The sequence below is a fragment of the Labeo rohita genome, chromosome 21 (genome assembly GCF_022985175.1).
Source record: "Labeo rohita strain BAU-BD-2019 chromosome 21, IGBB_LRoh.1.0, whole genome shotgun sequence".
NCBI classification, from domain to species: domain Eukaryota; kingdom Metazoa; phylum Chordata; class Actinopteri; order Cypriniformes; family Cyprinidae; genus Labeo; species Labeo rohita.
The window spans coordinates 14,679,270-14,698,947 of record NC_066889.1 but is presented as its reverse complement, the minus strand read 5'-3'; the positions used below and the strand labels follow the sequence as shown (position 1 = coordinate 14,698,947).

The following is a 19,678-nucleotide window of genomic DNA, read 5'->3' as shown; positions in this document are numbered from 1 at the left end:
TGACTTTATTACTCGCAATTGTGAGTTTATATAATGCAATTTTGAGAAAAACAGTGAGAACTGTAAGTTTGTATCACGCAATTCGAACTTTATTACTTGCAGTTGTGTGTTTATATCTCACAATTCTAAGAAAAAAGTCAGAATTGCAAGTTTGTATCATGCAATTCTGAGATAAAAAGTCGCAAATGACTTTTTTACATTTTTTATTCAGTGGCGGAAACTGGCTTCCATACAATATAGATGTTTATACTGTTACAAAAAAATTCTATAAATAAACGTTGTTCTTTTGAAATCTCTATTCATTGAAAAATCTATCACAGTTTACACAAAAAATATTAAAATTTTCAACAATAAGAAATGTTTCCTGAGCACCAAATCAGCATATTAGAATGATTTCCTGAAAATTCACAGGAATAAATTGTAACATTTATTATAAATTGTAAAATATATTTAAATATAAAACGTAATTTGATAAAAGTTATTTGATCTTGCAATAATATTTCAAAATATTACTGTTTTACAGTTTTTTTCATTAAATAAATGCAGCCTTGGTGATTGTGAGACTTATTTAAAAAATAAATAAATGAATAAAAATCTTACCAACCCCAAAACTTTCAATACATAAAAAATGAATAAAAAAATAAGCTAAAAATAAGCAAACGATGGCCATTCAGAAACTGTCTTAGGAATGACATCATAATCATGAACTCAGAGAGACCATTGTTGCCAGATCTCACTAGAAAATTGAGTAAAAAAAAAAAAAAAAAAACAATAGGTGGCTTTCCACACCAAAAATAGTCAACTGAATATGTATGTAAATAAAATTGATTAATTTAATTAATCTTAATTATTGTACCACAAATTTGAAAAACTAATATGATGAAAAAAGCCACAGATAAAAAAAAGTTTAGTGTTAATTAATACAAATAATTTAATTTAAAAAACTGCATTCTGGAAAGAAAATCCTCCTTTTCCCCCCCTATTTTTTCATAATCTTAATAAGAAAACAAGCCCAAAATCATTTATTCTAATGAAAACAGGGCAACACCACATATCACATATTTACAATTAAAGGTTTAGTTCACTTCCAGAATAAAATTTCCTCATAATTTACTCAACCCCTTGTCTTCTAAGATTTTCATGTTTTCCTTTTTTTTAGTTGAACAGAAATTGAGGTTTTTGAGGAAAACGTTCCAGGATGTTTCACCATATAGTGGACTTCAATGGCAGCCAACAGTTTTAACGCAGCTTCAAAAGACTCTACACGATCCCAGCTGAGTAATAAGGGTCATATCTAATAAAGGACATTTTTATTCTGGAAGTGAACTATTCCTTTAAGCAACATGTTCTGCTACGATAAAGGGCAGCGTGATTTAAACCACCATGTGGAGGTTAGCCAATCATAACAGAGGGTCAGAGAGAGGGCGAAAAAATAAATAACAGCTGTTTTTGGCACAAGAAACTATATTAATATTTTAAGTAGACATCAGGGGAACAAACACTACACTAAATATCCCACAGATTACCTGATTAAAGTTAACAGTCATAAATTAGCGATGTGTTTGCTCACCTTATACTTTCTGCTGTCCTGTACGGGATCTCCCTCCCTGAGCCAGCTGACTGAAGGTTTGGGATTCCCGAAGGCCGTGCAGCTAAGAGTGATGCTGCCCCCCTCCTTGGCTTCCACATACTGCGGCGGCGTGTCCGTGAAAGTTGGGGGAGCTGTGACACAGAGAAAGGATGTGAAAATTCCCTATCTGTTCTCCATTACTCCCTGAAACTCTCTGAAATAAATCTGCCTGGTGATAACAAGGCAGGTTCATTCATAACAATATTATGTCCTATGATATACGTGTCTATTACAGATCCTGTTGAAGTATGACTCAAGCCTCATTGCTAATGGGAGCCATAGAAGTTCAGAAGGCCATCGGAGCTGTTAGCTTGTACCTGTGAATAAGAGGGACTCCCGGTCATGGATCTGCCTCCTGCATACATATGCGGTCATTTATGAGCTCTTAGTATACAGTGTATGAGCTCTCTGGCTGGCATCGCTTTCATTGATAATAATTCTGCTCCTGCTCCATGGCCAGTTCTCCCTCAGCCTTGATTTAGTAGCTAAAAATCATACTTTCATTGTCTATAAATCAGGACGGGGAGGGGGTGGCCATGCCATTGGGCATCACATGGGCTGCGGATGTCTGGATATTTTAGTGGGCTGGACAGCACAGCACTGAATGACAGATTAGGTACAATTTAGCAGTTCTTTATAGTTTAGCTGACTTTTTGATATATGAAAGGTTCAAAATTAGGTTCAAAATGAGCTCTTTGTCACACCTGCCATTGGTGGATGAACTGAGAACAGTTATGATTACTCTAAATACATAAATAAACCACATAAACCCAAAGATTTTAAATAATTTGTGACAATTTACATAGCAAAGGAACTTTGCATAAATATTTTTTATCATTAAAATATTAAATATATTTATAATACATGAATGTTTTTTTATTGTATTTTAAATGTATTTTTATAGGGATGCACTAAAATGAAAAATACAAAGCAATAAAATAACCATACATTTATTGAAAGTAAAGCAATTAAATTGGACAGAAAATATATCAATATATTAAATAATATTTTATTCAGCTCTACGCAACAGAATCAGATTTAACTGATTTTTCTCTTTCAGCCAAAAACCGAAACATTTTTTTCGGTGGCTGAAATTTTGGTGCATTCTTAATTTTTTATTATACTGCAAATAAGTAAATCATTAAATATCATTATGCCATTTTTAAAAACAAATTATGTTTACACTGAAAAGTCATAGCTGGAAGGACATATTTTATTAAACTTTTTTATATATATATGTGTGTGTGTGGGTGTAAAATATATGTATATATTGTATATGTATATTTTTTATTTTTATATATTTTATGGAAAGACACTTAAATAGCTTTTATTATTATTATAACACAAATGATATAATATGTAAAATTTAATATTACACATCATTTTGAAATGTTATATTACACATAATTACATGTAATTTACCTCAATAATTAAAATTTTACTAAATTTGAAAAATACAAACCAATTAAATAACCACACTTTTACTGAAAATAAAGCAATAAACCTCAATCATTTTAATTATACTGAATTTGAAAAATACAAACCAATAAAATAACCATACATTTATTGAAAGTAAAGCAATAAAATTGGATGGAAAATATATTAATATTAAATATCAATATATTTTTTTATTCAGGTCTATGCAACAGAATCAGATTGAACAGATTTTTCTCTTTCGGCCAAAAAACAAAAATATTTTTTTCAGTGGCTAAAATTTCAGTGCATCCCTATTTTTATGATAAAGCAAAAAAAAAAAAAAAAAAATATATATATATATATATATATATATATTATGTCATTTTTTTAAAACAAATTATGGACAACACTGAAATTCATTGCTGGAAATAAATATTTTATTAAACTTTCAATATATATGTGTGTGTGGGTATAAAATATATGTATATATCATATATGTACATTTTTTAATAGCTTTTATTATTATAACAAATTATGTAATATAAATGTAATATTACACATAATTTTAAATTTTAATATTACATATCATTACATGTAATTTAACTCAATAATTTTAATGAACCAATTAAATAAGGACACTTTTACTGAAAGCAAAGCAATAAAATAAAACAGAAAATATAGTACTGTTATATATGAATATATTATTTTTATTCAGGTCTATGCAACAGAATTAGATTTAACTGCTATTTTTTTGGCCAAAAAGCAAAAATGCCATTTTCGGTGGCTAAAATTTCGGTGCATCCCTAATTTTTTATTATACTGCTATAAGTAAATCATTAAATAGTATTATGTTTTTTTTTTTTTTTTTTAATTATGCACAACACTGAAACTCACACCTGGAAAGAAATATTTTATAAAAATTGTATTATATACATATATATATGTGTGTGTGTGTGTGTGTATGTGGGTGTAAAATATATGTATATATTATATATGTACTTTTTTTTAAAAAATATATTTTATGAAAAGCCACTTAAATAGTTTTTATTTTTATAATACAAATTATTTAATATATTAAATTTTACAATGTAATTTTAACATTTAACATTACACATAATAACATGTAATTTTATACATCCACACATATATATGTTATAAAGCCCAGATAACAACTATTCAACATAAATACGGAGTAAAGCAAGCATAAAGTGGCACCATAAATGTTTCTCGTGAGATTGTCTGGTTACAGTGTGTGGCTCAATGCATCTCCTGTGTGTGATAACTTGAAATGGGTTTTAGTTTTGTAACACTCAAGGGGGGATTGTGTTGTTCTGCATGATATTTTATTCAAAGCCATCAAAATAGTTGTATAATTTGTCACATTTCTCAGTGTGTCTCCACAATTTTGTTTACTGCGTCCCTTGAAATTAATTCGGTTGCTACTCAATTATTTCTAGGCACAATGATAGAGTTTGAGCAGAGGATAACAGCAACCTTTTTTGTCTCAAATGTGTTGGAATATTTAAGACAGCACTGGGACAAGAGGGTCACACATTACCACAAAGATCACAGGAACATCTTGCTCTTCAGATATGGGTTTAGCGAAATCTCTGCACTTACAGAGACCCGGACTAAACCCTTCTCAAGCCAAGCATCTATTATACATGACTCTAAATGTCAGTAAAACCTGATTGTCTGTAAAACTCAGAATTTATGATTTGGATTAGTCTGATTATAATACTAACGTCAATACTTTCTTTTGCAATTTTCAGCACAGCTTAATTCTGCTTAATTAAAACTTAAGCGTTTTTAGTTTTTTGAAGGAACCCCCAAGATCTGATGGCACATGACCAGAGTGCTAAAGGCAACACTTCTGAGGCCAGCCGCTAAGACATCTGTGCAAAACACGCCTCCATCTGCTGCGAGTCTCCGTTTACTCCCTTACACACTCTGACACACTGCTGACCCATGATGTTGATTAAACATAAACACACATACACACACACACACACAGAAAGGCTGAAAGCACAGGCGCACTTTAGGCCAATGAGGAGGCTGTGTGTGTCTTATATGAAACAAAATCACCCTCAACTCATGTTTCATAGTCACTAAGAGCTGCTAATTGATATGGACGTCTAAGTTTGCCTTTGCTTTTCAATCTACATTCCCATTAGTGGCTAAACATTCAGGCGAATCCACTTGACATTAGCTAAATGCCTGCCACAGCACGCCAAATGGAGGGAGAGCAACTGCCCGACACCTGCTATGTATACAAATCACTGTGAATATGTCTCAACAGATTGAAGTGCCCTGCTCCAAATATTACTATGTGATTTAGTGAATAATCCAATGTGTTTAAGATTATTATTCTGTCAATATGAAATTAGGCGGCCTAATGAATACTGCAACAGTGTTTTATTTGGCCATCGTGGATTGTTTAAAAAATAGGGGTGGCGAACGTCGGTCCTGGAGAGCCGCAGCCCTGCAAAGTTTTGCTTCAACCCAAATCAAACGCACCTGAACAAGCTAATTAAGGTCTGAAGAGTTACTAGAAAGATACAGGCAGGTGAGTTTTTATTAGGGTTGGAGCTGAACTGTGCAGGGCTGCAGCTCTCCAGGACCGGAGTTCGCCACCCCTGCTCTAGGACATGTTTGTGTGTGACAAATTTCACTGTGAAAAATGACAATGATAATTCACCCAAAAATGAAAATGACCCTATGATTTACTCACCCTCAAGCCATCCTAGCTGTAAATGACTTTCTTCTTTCAGACGAAGACAGTCAGAGTTACGTTAAAAATTGTCTTGGCTCTTACAAGCTTTATATTGGCAGCGAATGGGTGTTGACTTTTTGAAAATCCAATAAAGTGCATTCATCCATCATAAAAAATACTCCACACAGCTCTGAAGGGTTAATAAAGGCCTTCTGAAGTAAACGAGTTAGCACAGAAGAGTGAGCAAAACAAAACACTGGAATTAGAAGTACAAAATGAGGATTTGTAAAGAAAAATGTCAAAGGATTTAGATTTTAGCCAAGAGGAGACTGGTTTTCCAGTCTCCTCTGTAAGCAAAACTTGGTTCTTGTGAAACTAGCATATCCTCACCGGAGATTATGCTACGCCTACATCAGTGTTAATTTCACAGACAAAAAATAGATGGTAAAAAAACTAAAACTCGTTTTGAATGATAAAACTATTGCGAATATCTACTGACATTTTTGTCGATGAATAAAAACAAGACAGAAATGTTAAGGAGGGAAGATTTGGGAAGAGATTCATTCAGAACGAATCTGCTGTGTGGTTAGGAGGTTAGCGTACATATGAACTACATCATAGCCTAAAGATCTATCCGGTGAGATATAAGCTAGAATGCATTTGCTGCACGTCTCATAAAACATTAAAAAATGTCAATATTTGGGAGTAAGAGAAGAGCAGACATGTGGATACATTTGACGACACAGAAGAGACTCAATTTGGTCCGGTTTTCTGATCACACACACCAAAGCAGTGCCTCAGCGCAGGAGTACTCTTTAGCATTGCGTGAATGGAGAAATACACACAAAATTATGGTGAATTGTCAGTTTGGACAAGTATTCACAAAATCACACTCTGTTACATCTTAGGTAGATGTAAACAGTTGGGAGAATATCGGACGTGTATCAGTACATTGCATCTGTGCATTCAGCCCGATCTCATGGCAAGTGTTTTACGAGATTGCTAATTCGTAAAAATTCATACAACCTCACTCGTACAAATTCATATGATTTTTGCTAGATCATACATATTTTACAAGCTGCACAATTTGTATGAATATGTACAAATGACCTACACCTAACCCCGCTCCTAAACCTACTTGTCACTAGGGTTTAGACAAATCATACAAATTCGTACGAGTGAGGTTGTATGAATGTGTACGAATTAGCCACCTTGTAAAATATGTACAAATAGGTTGTCAGATAATGTTGGTGCGTTCGGTTTTAAAGGGGCAGCAGCCTAATTTAGTTGCTATTGTCTGTGGCACTGGTGTTAATCAAGCAACAAAAGAAAGACAGAAAACCACTCACTGCTCTTGACTGAATCAGCACTAATAAAGATTAATCTGAATTTTTTAATATAAATAAATTTGTCTTATTGAAAAAATGAGGAATGTGGTAAACAAGTTGTTATAAAGAATGCATAACTGGCCTATATAACCATTGGTATTTCATTGAAAAGAAGACCATGTTCTTGTTTCTTTATGAGAAGAGGTTTCATTTAATTTTAATATAAAAGGCATGTTGCATGTCACAGCAGTAAAATCTGTGTCTATCATCCCTGCTGAAACCCCCCCCCAGCTAAAACCAGTCTAACCTGGTTGGCTGGTCTAAGCTGGTTTAAGCTGGAAGTAGCTGGTTTTAGCTGGTCTCCCAGCCTGGCTAGGCTGGTTTTAGCTGGTTGTTCCAGCTAGTCTCCCAGCCTGACCCCTCTAAAACCAGCCATGACCAGCTAAAACCAGCCAACTGGTTTAGGCTTGTTTAGGCTGTTTTCAGGATGATAAAACCTTAATACCAAACCTATACAATGAGCTTGATCATTTTAGAGAAATGCTTAATACAGTAAATGCATTACACTGTAACTAAACCTCTTCGACTTTAGCTGACTAAATCTACTGTAGATTTAGTCAACTAAAATCTTATGATATTTAATCGACTAAAACTAGACTAAAACTAAAACAATACAGATGACTAAAATATGACTAAAACTAAATGGCATTTTAGTCATAAGACTAAATCAAAATTTGTTGTCAAAATTAACAATGGCCTACGCCTTACGTCATCCGCTGGAAGGCTACTCTCTCGTGAACACATGTATGACAAAACTAGAGATTATGGTTTATAAAGTTTTAAATATGGATATTTTTCCTGCACAAACACACCGATTTGCTTCAGAAGGCCTTTATAAACACCCCAGAGTGTGTGGAGTACTTTTTATGATGGATGGATGCACTTTATTGGACTTCAAAATCAACAGCCATTCACTGCCATTATAAAGCTTGAAAGAGCCAGTACATTTTTTAATATAACTCCAATTGTATTCGTCTGAAAAAAGAAAGTCATATACACCTAGGATGGCTTAAGGATGAGTAAACCATGGGGCAATTTTCATTTTGGGGTTAACTGTCCCTTTAACTTCAGTAGAATTGAATTGAAAGATTCACCAATCAATTTGCATCATTTCAAACGTTTACATTTTCCCTTTTTTGTTTTGTTTTGTTTTTTGAGGATGTATCATTCAGCTAGTATTAACACAACCAGTATGTAGTAGTTCACAGTCCTGCTGGCCTTGAGAAGTGGACCTAACAGAATCTTTCAACAGGTAGTGTTTAGCTGTGCAATCATACCAGATGCAATTTCTTCTGTGAGTGAAGCACAGGAGCCTTTAACTGAACCCCATTACAGCGTGAGGTCTGTTTCTTCATAATTATGTCCTTTTATTATTTCAGCTAACACGCAGGCAAGCAGTGAGAGTCCTGGAATAGAGCTGTTGAATTTGCCAAACGATCACCTGCTCACCTTCAGCGTTACACACACACCTTTACGAAAAACACACACACATCTCGTCTTCGACACTGCATAATAATCCCTCCGATATTTCCAGGGCTTCAAGGCAAGATGACATCATCTCGTTTGCAATGAGCGCGTGTGTCAGCCGGCAGCCGGTGATAAAATCACAAGCTCTTATCACAGGCACAGATTGTGAGAAGAATTCAGCTATAATAAGGCTCTGTGGTTACACCGGCCACACAGGCAGATGTTTTAGTGCACACACACACACACACTAACAACACACGCATTGCACCAGTGAGAGCTAATTGGCAGGAGAAGCATGGAGAGAGGGATGCGTGGAGCTAGTCCCACAGGAACATCTTCATCCTGCTCATCTTCCTCTCAGTATCCTGTACTGAGTCGAGCATCTGTGTGAATGCGGCTCAGTGGATTACACCTCATCAGAACATAAGACCTGTTTACACACGTGCAAATATACGTGAAACGCACCAGATGTACACACCAGCATGAAGCTGTTATGTGTCATGTATCTCAACTGCAGGGAGAACCCAAAGCAAAGTGAGAACCTGGATTGTGAATGCAAAAAGGTCTAAATGGGTTGGAATACACTTTGTAGGAATCTGCATGTTGTACACTAAACAGAATTTCAAGATAAACACAATATTGAGTTGATATACACTATTAAGATATACAGATATACACTGTCACAGTCAAAAGTTTTTGAACAGTAAGACTTTTAATGTTTTTTAAAGTCTGCATTTATTTGATTTAAAGTACAGCAAAAAAGGTAAAAATTTAAAATGTTAAAATAATTTATTTAATTTATTTAAAATAACTGTTTCTATTTGAATATATTTTAAAATGTAATTTATTCCATGATTTCAAAGCTGAATTATTAGCATCATTACTCCAGTCACATAATCCTTCAGAAATCTTTCTAATATTCTGATTTGCTGCTCAAACATTTATTATTATTATTATTATTATTGTTATTATGTACTCAACTGTTTTAGATATTATTATTTTTATTAATAATAATAATAATACATTTTCTTGAATAGCAAATCAGCATATTAGAATGATTTCTGAAGGATCATGTGACCCTGAAGACTGGAGTAATGATGCGGTAAAATTCAGCTTTGAAATCATGGAATAAATTACATTTTAAAATATATTCAAATAGAAAGCTGCTATTTTAACTAAAAATACTAAAAATATTTCATAATATTATTGCTTTTGCTGTATTATGGATCAAATAAATGCAGGCCTGGTGAGCAGAAAAGACTTCTATTAAAACTTTAAAAGTCTTACTGTTTAAAAACTTTTGACTGGTAGTGTAAGAAATAAAATAAAATAAAATAAAATAAAATAAAATAAAATAAAATAAAATAAAATAAAATAAAATAAAATAAAATAAAATAAAATAAAATAAAAGTGTAAAATATTTACTACTATTTATAATTTATTTTGTCTAATTTCTTAATATATTTTTTCAATTACGGCCTTTTATTACTGTAGCTAAATTAGTCATGTATAACATATTTTAAGCCTGATATTTCCATATGATACATTTATCAGGTCTAAGTGTGCCTTTTTAAATCTTCAAATCATCTTTCAGTATCTTCAAATGCTCTTTGTGACATTATCAAAACATTCAACCAATGGCATGAGTTTGGGGCGGGACTATCTGTTTGCTCAACCAATGGCAAATGAGAGTATACTGTAAACTTTTGGTGAATGATGGAAAATATTTGGTTATCACAACCTCTGTCTATCTATCTATCTATCTATATAAATAAATAAATAAATAAATATGGATAATAATAATTTATATGGGCAACATTAGTCGCAAACTGCCCACTGTAACACTCGTAACAACCATGAATCGATCTGGGATTAAAATGCATGCTATTGTCATGTGACCTTCACAGGAAGCTGATTTTAATTCAAGGGATGTTGCTGCTGTCAAGGTCACATGATCTACTCAAGTGAATCAATAGAGACATTCAATACAGCACTTCACGTCATTATTACATATTACGTCCTTGCGCAAACGCACAGACTTTGACAGACCCCGTACTGTCAGATCACACACTCCTTCATAAGACGTTTAAGCTGCTGAGGTGTTATTCAAATAACTGATCCCTCTTTATGATTCATTTCTATTATTTAACAAAAGAAACACACTTGAACAAAAGCATCAAATTGTAATGGCTCAAACCAATGTAGTGTCTTTGTTAGTGATGTAAGATAAGAGGCAATTCAAAGAGCCAATTATAGCTACAGCAAAGTGCTTTTTTTACAAAAGGAAAATGTCTCTTTTTATATTTGGGAGGTTATACTTATGTGAATGTAACCAAATTGTAAGTCCAGTCACATATGGAAGGCCCATCGGTGAGCAAAACCTATTTTCTTATCTCTCAGACACTCTTGGTCAAACACAGATTAAATGTGAGCGATGCATACTGAGAAGAGAGGAGCCTCACCGGAGGCTGGAAGGGCAAAGTGAAAGCCTAGTGGACGAGGGCATTTCAACAGAGCCTAAAAAGAATACAAACAAAACACAGAGCATCACTGCTCTTTCTGAAAACCAACCCTGCTAAAAGGAGCACTGATTCAGTTAGCCAAGGATGAGAACTGACCCTCACTTCCTGTTTCTCTGTCTCTGTTGCTTCCATTCATGTCAAATGTTGAGAGTAGCTCACCTCACTGATACAGGAAGTGGATGTGTTGTGTTCTCACATTTGCATATAGCTGTGATAAGTCTGATTCATTTTAGTGAATCAGTTTGTTCACTGCAATAAACGATTCACTGTTCAAATAAATAATTCATCAAGTCATTTAAAGGTTTACTCATGCTTAGACCAGAATCATTCACCAATGGATCCTCTGAAGTGAATGGGTGCTGTCACAATGAAAGTCCTAACAGCTGATAAAAACATAACAATAATCCACAAGTAATTCACAAAAATCCTAATGTTTCTAATAAACAAACCCATTCTCAGGACGTTTTTTTTTTTTACTTCAAACTGTTGTTTCTGGTTAAAATACAAATCCACTATCCATAATATTGCTGTCTCCAGTTAAAAACTTGTGTCATCTGAAACAGGAGAGAAATTTGCACAGAACAAGCACTGTTTACAAGTGAAAACAGCCCAAAACCATTATAAACAAAGATGTCAGTGGGTTTTGATGTGAGAAGACAATAGGGGATGGAGTTTTTTACTAGATAAAGCATTATTCTGGATAATGGATTTTGGCCAGAATAGATGGTTTAAAGTTATGATGGATTCAGGGTTCGTACAGATACTGTAAAATGAAATTCCAGGACTTTCAAGGACTTCAGTCAGAGATCTCACTTACTGAACAATGTCTTTTATTTCAAAATCTAAAAAAAAGAGAAATAAATACTTAATAGATAAATAAAAATGTTGTAATAAAAAAATGGTAAAAATGAAGTAAAGCCCATGCAAAGTATTAATACTAAAGTGTTACAAAGTACACTACACTTTTACTATAGTAAAACCACAGTTAATTTTCTTAAGGGGTTTGTATTTGTGTATACTTTTCTTTTTTTCTTTTTGTTTCTATAACTGCACTACCTTAATGGTTTGATGTTTTCTACTGTTTATGAAAAAGTCATAAAAAAAGATTTGCAAAATCAGTCTGAAATCCTGATATGAAACAAATGATTTGTGAACCCGCACCGAAGTCCCAATCTGAATCAAATGATTCGCAATCTGCGCTCCGATGTTCCAATCTAAAGCAAAAGATTCACGATCCATGCTATGAATTTCCGATCTAAATCAAATGATTCGCGCTCCGAAGTTCCAATCTAAAGCGAAAGATTTGCGAATCCTCTCGGATTCAGAGCGCGTATCACAAATCATTTGATTTAGTTTGGGACTTCAAATCGTGTATCACAAATCATTTAATTTGAATCATTCAGGTTGCAAAATGATTCATGAACCCGTTCCGATCTAAATCAAATGATTCATGATACACATTCAGAAGTTCACACCTGAATCAAATGATACACAAAGTTCCAATCTAAATCTAATGATTTGCGTTATGCGTTTCGAAGTCCCGATCTGAAACAAATGATTCCCGATACTTGATCCGATTGGAGCCCTTCGAAATAGTGAATCATTTGCTTTAACTGATTCAGAGTTTCTAAGGTAAGGTAAGATGCCTCTGACGTTTTCTGAGGTTCAGGAGTGGCTTAACAAGAGGAATACGACAACTGTAGCCAAATTCCTTGACATGTCTTTGTGGTGGCTCTTGATGACTCAACCTCAGCCTCAGTCCATTCCTTGTGAAGTTCACCCAAATTCTTTAATTGATTTTGCTTGACAAGCCTCTCAAGGCTGCGGTTCTCTCGGTTGGTTGTGTATCTTTTTCTTCCACACTTTTTCCTTCCACTCAACTTTCTGTTAACATGCTTGGATACAGCACTCTGTAAACTTTGGCAAGGCTCAGGAAACCTTTGCAGGTGTTTTGAGTTGAGTGAAAGTTTGCTTATTGACAAAATTAAACACTTATTTCATAGATACATTGTCTTCCAGTAGTCAATCATTTTTAAGTACCTCTTCAGGAATATTGCTATTTTCAGGGGTTTTTCATACCTTAAATTTCACAAAGTCAAATTCAAGTACTTTAAGCACCTTCTACCCACCCTGTGGATTTGTTTGTTACAAACATGCAAATTTTCACTTCAGTCATATGGATTACTTGTGATGCTTTAATCTGCTGTTTGGACTCTCATTCTGACGGCACCCATTCACTGCAGAGGATCAGAGTGATTTAATGCTAAACTTCTCCAAATTTGTTCCAATGAAGAAACAAACCCTACATCTGAAATGGCCTATGTTTCAGTAAAAAGTATTCCTTCAAGTCCAGACTTCCTTTTTTGAAGTTAAAAATGTAGTTAAGTACTGTTTTGCACACACGGTCATACACACACGGCTAATAAGAACAGGTTGCTTAAACCACACCAGCTGTGAACTTCACTCAGGTTTATCCTTATTTATTCAGGTTTTAAGTAGAGTAAAATTTATCAAGTGGTTAATATGGTACAGGGAGATTTATTTAATAAAACACATTATCTTGCTCACATCGCAGTACACTAACAAAGAAGCAACCCTAAGGTAGTGATTTCTAATTTAAAACCGCAGGGGCAAATTTCAGTGAGTTCATATTGTGTGTTTGTGTAATGATGATGCAAGTGTGAAACCTGCTCCAACATGAAAGAAATCAGCAAAATAGAGCCGGTGTGGAGTTTAAAGGGAGATGGAGTGATACCCAAAGCTAATTAAGCACAAACATAAAAGCCAGAAGCAGCCCCTAGACCGCTATTCTCAAACACTAATCATAATGTAAAAATCCTCTTTATCTCACGCTGATGGAGAGATGGAAGATGATCCAAAAAGCTCTAGAAACAACTAGCCCCCAGGTCCTGTATCAACACATGCACATTTTCATATTTCAGACATATATAATCACCTTACACACTTTGATCTGCTTACACATGTAATCCTTGGCTTTTGTCCTCCTATGTTATCTTGTGAATATCGTTCATGATGTATAGTGTATGGCTAATTATGTAATTGCATTTCAGGTTAATTCAACATAGACAGCATGAGTTTTTTTCAGCGGTTTCTCAATATATAGGTACCACATTGATTATTAGCTGATATTTTTAATTAATCTGTATTGGGTGTTCATGCTCACTTCTGCTATTTTTAAATTTAGATTACCTTTGCCATCATCTAATACTAATTTAAAAGGTAATCTTTAAAAAAAATACTAATAATTTAATAATACCATTAAGTGTCATCCTTAACAAATCTCAGAATTAATGTAGACTTTTTATACATTGCAATGTTGTGATGCCTAAATGTATGAATGATTTTAGTTTTATAGTATAGAATTTCATTTTTTTATGTTATCAGCCATAAAATGAATTATTATTATAATGATTACAAAATGAATAAATATTGGATGCATATTGGTGTTATTTAGGTATTATTTACATACTATTATTTGTATATTTCCGTTTTAATTTTAATTTTTAGGTTTCAGTAATTTTGTTATGTGTTTGACTTTTACATTTTATTTTATTTAATAGTTCTATTTAGCTTTCATTTACTTCAATTTTCATTTTAGTAATTTTAGTGAACTTATTTTATTTTAGTTACACTACCAAAAGTTTTTGAACAGTAAGATTTTTAATGTTTTTGTAAAGAAGTCTCATCTGCTCACCAATCCTGCATTTATTTGATCCAAAGTACAGCAAAAACAACACAATTTTAAAATATTTTTACTATTCAAAATAACTGTATTCTATTTGAATATATTTTAAAATGTAATTTATGTTATTTATTATTGATTTCAACACTACATTTTTAGCATCATTACTCCAGTCCAATATTCTGATTTTCTGCCAAAAAAACATTTATTATTATTATTACTATTATTATTATGTTGAAAACAGCTAAGTAGAATTTTTTCAGGTTTATTTGATGAAAATAAAGTTCAGAAGAACAGCATTTATCTGAAATAGAAATCTTTTGTAACTGTCTTCATCATCACTTTTGATGAATTTAAAGCATACTTGCTCAATAAAAGTATAAGTTTATATCATTTATTCGTCAAAAAAAAATTACTGACTCCAAGCTTTTGAATGGTATAGTGTATAACGTTACAAAAGCTTTTTATTTCAGATAAATGATGATCTTTGGATCTTTCTATTCATTGAATAATCCTGAAAAAACTCAACTTTTAAAAAATTATTAATAATAATAATAATAATAATAGTAATAGTAATAATAATAATAAATGTTTCTTGAACAGCAAATCAGCATATTAGAATGATTTCTAAAGGATCACGTGACACTGAAGACTGGAGTAATGATGCTGAAAATGTAACTTTAGTTACAGGAATAAATTACATTTTAAATTATGTTCAAATAGAAAGCAGTTATTTTAAATAGTAAAAATATTTCACACTATTACTGCTTTAGCTGTATTTTGGATCAAATCAATGAAGGCTTGGTGAGCAGAAGAGACTTCTTTAAAAACATTAAAAATTAAAAACATTAAAAACTTTTGACTGGTAGTGGAGATGCCAAGGTAACATTTATCTTATTTTTTTATTCAAATGTAATATTTAGTTTAATTTAATTTTAGCTTTATTTCAATTAACAAACCATTTTAAGTTAACAAAACAAAAACAACATTTCTAATTAGCATAAAACCATCAAAATAATCTAAAAAACAACTCCAACGTAAAATCTGAGTCTTGAAGTAAAACCCTCATTCTGTGAAATCCTGCAGCAGCTGTCAGTGCCTTCCGTTTTTAATTAGTGAAATTATCAATAGCTTAAAAGTCAGAGAATCAATAAAAGAGCTGAAGTTCAACCATCAGACATTCTCTCACGCACGCGACACATTTGTCAATGAAGCGAGCGAACATCCTGGAATAAGGGCAGTAAGTCATTATTAGTACAAGTAGTGCACTATGGCACCACTCTTACCACAATGGCACCCGAGGAGCTGGCATGTTGTCAGCTTCATTTACACCCAATGACAACACACCAGGGGCCATCCCTCAACTAAAACTGAACAACCAGGCCTGTCTGCTGCCTGTAGCTAAACCCACACTTGCCATTCCCATTAACAAACCAACAAACATGCTGCAGGTCAACAGGCTGTCACAATCAGAGCTGCAAATATTAATTCTGCCAGTTCTAGAATTCTGTTCCTACCGCCGCGCTATCGTTTAAAAGTCTTTATCTCATGCCATGATGCCATCTGCAGTGTTTCTGAAGCATATGGCCTTGTGGTGCTGAGTATTCAGCACCCTCTTGAGATTGTGAGGCCATCAGCACCATGGACAGCTCCCTGGCCAACAGATATCAGCACCATGGACAGCTCCCTAACTCAACCCTGTATTGACTCTGCTACAGCGTCAGTTTGACTCATCACAGACCTGATAATGAGCCAATTAGAATGGCAGCGTAAGCAACAGGATCATCCAAACAACCACGCTGGGTCCTGAACATCAATGAAGGCTGATAGAAAACCTCCAAAATTGGTGTTGTGCTTGTTTGTCTCTGTGGCTTTATCAGGGTTTGTGCTCTATCCAAAGAGGCTGCAACTTCATTCGCTTAACAAGCTTTGTGGAAAAGAAGATTTGTAATGGCATTATCGAAATTGCACTTCATATAAGCCGATTGATATATAATGGTGCTTTTTTTGAACTCTAACTTCTACGCCATGGATGAATTCACCTGCTCGAAGAGATACAAGTTTTTTATGTCACAAGTCTCCAAACCAACAATGCACGCTTTTAATTAAACACATAGATGTCTAACAGGCAATTAGCACCTGTTTAAAATGACAATGACTTTTTTCAGGCTGAACATAAGAGTCAGAGTAACATCAACATCCTTGTATCGTTTTGCTTTGCATTTCAGGCAGAGGAACACTGAGAATGCATTAAAAATAAAGCAGTAAGTCACATAAAATGCTTAAAAATATGGATATAATATAAATATAAACCATTAAGATGGTTTACTGGCCTAACTTTTAAAAGGCTGACATGCTGTATTCCATCTATAACATTTAAAACAGCACAATATTACAATATTAGTACATTTAAAATTAACAAACAAACAAATTAATAAATAAATAAATACATTTGACCACATCTTAGAACCTTTTAAAGTGAATTAGAAGTCAAAAATAGTCCAAATTTGCTTATATATTATTATGAATGCAGTCTTATATAAGGGAATATGTGTACATCTTTGTACATAAACTAACGTAACAAAATAAAATAAAATAAAATTATAAAATAAGATCAAATAAGACAAAATAAAATAAAAAACAAACAAAAAAAATAAGATAATAAAATAAAAAACAAAATAAAACAAGATCAAATTGAAAAATAATAAAATAAACCGAGATAAAATAAAATAAGATAAAATAAAATGAAATAAGAAAATAAAATGAAATGATAAAAAATAAAATAAAATAAAACAAGATCAAATTAGACAAAGTAAAATAAAATAAAATAATAAAACAAGACAAAAAATAAAATAAAATAATAACATAAAACAAGACAAAAAATAAAATAATAAAGTAAAAGTAAAATTTGTTAAAATAAAGTGAAATAAGATCAAATAAAATCAAATAAAATCATAAAATAAAATATGATAATAAAAGGAAAGAAAAGAAAATAATAAGATAAAATAAATAACAAAATCAAATAAGATAAAAAATAATAAAAATAAAATAAAACAAAATAAAATAAAATTATAAAATAAAGCAAAAACAAAAATAAAATATAAACGAATATATAAATAATGTTAAAAAGAAGTCAAAAAGTTCTTCTTGATGAACAACCTTAAATGTTCAAATATCAGATATTTAGGTGGGCCTTTTGGCTTAATTGTATTCACAGCAAGTGATCTGCCACCAGCAATCACGCAATGTCACAGCATGACAGCGGAAATGCATTACAATTTTTGGACTGCCCTGAGACTAAGCAACAGACGTTCTCTCCTCATGCGAGTATCCCATTAAATCCCACAGGATTAGTGTTAGCTCACAGTCAGTTTGGAATAGATTTAACCGCTCTGCTCTCCTCTCTGACCCTGCCATAGGGATCTGAGTATTAAACGAGATGCTACAACAACCCAGCCTCTCACCTTGTAGCCAGAACGTGACCTCCTAGCTTCTCAGAGTCTAGTTAACTTCATTAACAATTACTACAAAGTGATTATTGAAATAAACAGATAAACGGCGTGTCTATCCTGTACACATCACACCCCAGAAAACAGGATGAACAGCAGCTGTCATTCAAACTGAAAGGGGCGTGGCTTGAATGGAGCATTGCAGTCACTGTATAAAGTAACAACCAGCCACTGATCACAGAATAGGCTTCATAAGAGATTTAAATGTACTTGATGAAATATGTAAAAAGAATGCATTGTTTTGCATAGGGAAGAACCATTTATATTACCTACAAAATGTAACATTTATTTTTAGCTTCAGACTGATTAGATTTTTGTTGATGACACTGGCTTAGAAATCACATTAGAAATCAAAGACTATTTAGGCTTTAAAGGAGAAGTCCACTTCCAGAACAAAAATTCACAAATTATTTACTCACCCCCTTGTCATCTAAGATGTTCATGTCTTCAGTCGTAAAGAAATTATGGATTTTGAGGAAAACATTTCAGCATTTTTCTCCATATAATGGTATTGGTACCCCGATTTTGAACTTCCAAAATGCTTTTTAAAATCAGCTTCAAAGGGGCTCTTCAAAGGGGTCTTATCTAGCCAAATGATCTGTCATTTTTTCGAAAAATAAAAATTTGTATACTTTTTAAGCACAAAAGCTCATGTAGCACAGGCTCTGGGATGCATGTCCACGATGCTACGAATTAGTAATGGGTCGTTCTTGAACGATTCTTTCATTTTGAACGAATCTTTAATGTGATTTGAGAAGAAGAGTCGTCTCGGGGAGTGATTTGTTCAGTCGTGCATGCGCAACATCCTATTAGGTTCTGTACTGGAATTAGTTCACCTGTTTCGAATCTTCTGGTTTTTCAAGTCGTTCATTCATCTTATGGGGCTGTCACGTGATGAACGACCGACTCAAACCCGAAAACTTGTAAGAAAAGAGGTGAGGTGAGCTAATCATAGACTAAAGACCCAGCTAAACAATGAATTAATCTTTTCTGTTCCTTTAGGCATTATAGTTTTGCCTTGTTTGTAGTGTGATCAACATTTGTGTAACCAGTAGATGTGTTAGTGAAGTAACACGAAACATTTTAATTATATTTTGCTAAAATAAACGAAATGACTCGAAAAAAGATTCGTTCATTTTGCTGAACGAGACTCAAAAGTCAGAGTCAGTAAAATGATCTGAACTTCCAATCACTATTACGAATCACGTCTAAGTTCATCGTCTGTGTACTGAGTATGGGCGAAAAACACCATCTTATTTTCTCCTACAACTTGCGAGGAGGACATTATTGTACCTTTGTGTTTGTAAACAGCGTTTACAAACTTACTTGC

General features: G+C 33.2%; 1 protein-coding gene across 5 annotated transcripts in view; it reads right to left on the bottom strand.

Moving 5' to 3' along the window:
- The window catches only part of igsf9bb (immunoglobulin superfamily, member 9Bb), a 143,139-nt gene that overhangs the window by 74,686 nt on the left and 48,775 nt on the right, over positions 1-19,678 (bottom strand). For all 5 annotated transcript variants that reach the window (XM_051093246.1, XM_051093248.1, XM_051093247.1 and 2 more), the window contains exon 4: positions 1,571-1,722. In XM_051093246.1, coding sequence (XP_050949203.1) covers positions 1,571-1,722 — 152 coding nt within the window. The remainder of the gene's footprint in view (positions 1-1,570; positions 1,723-19,678) is intronic.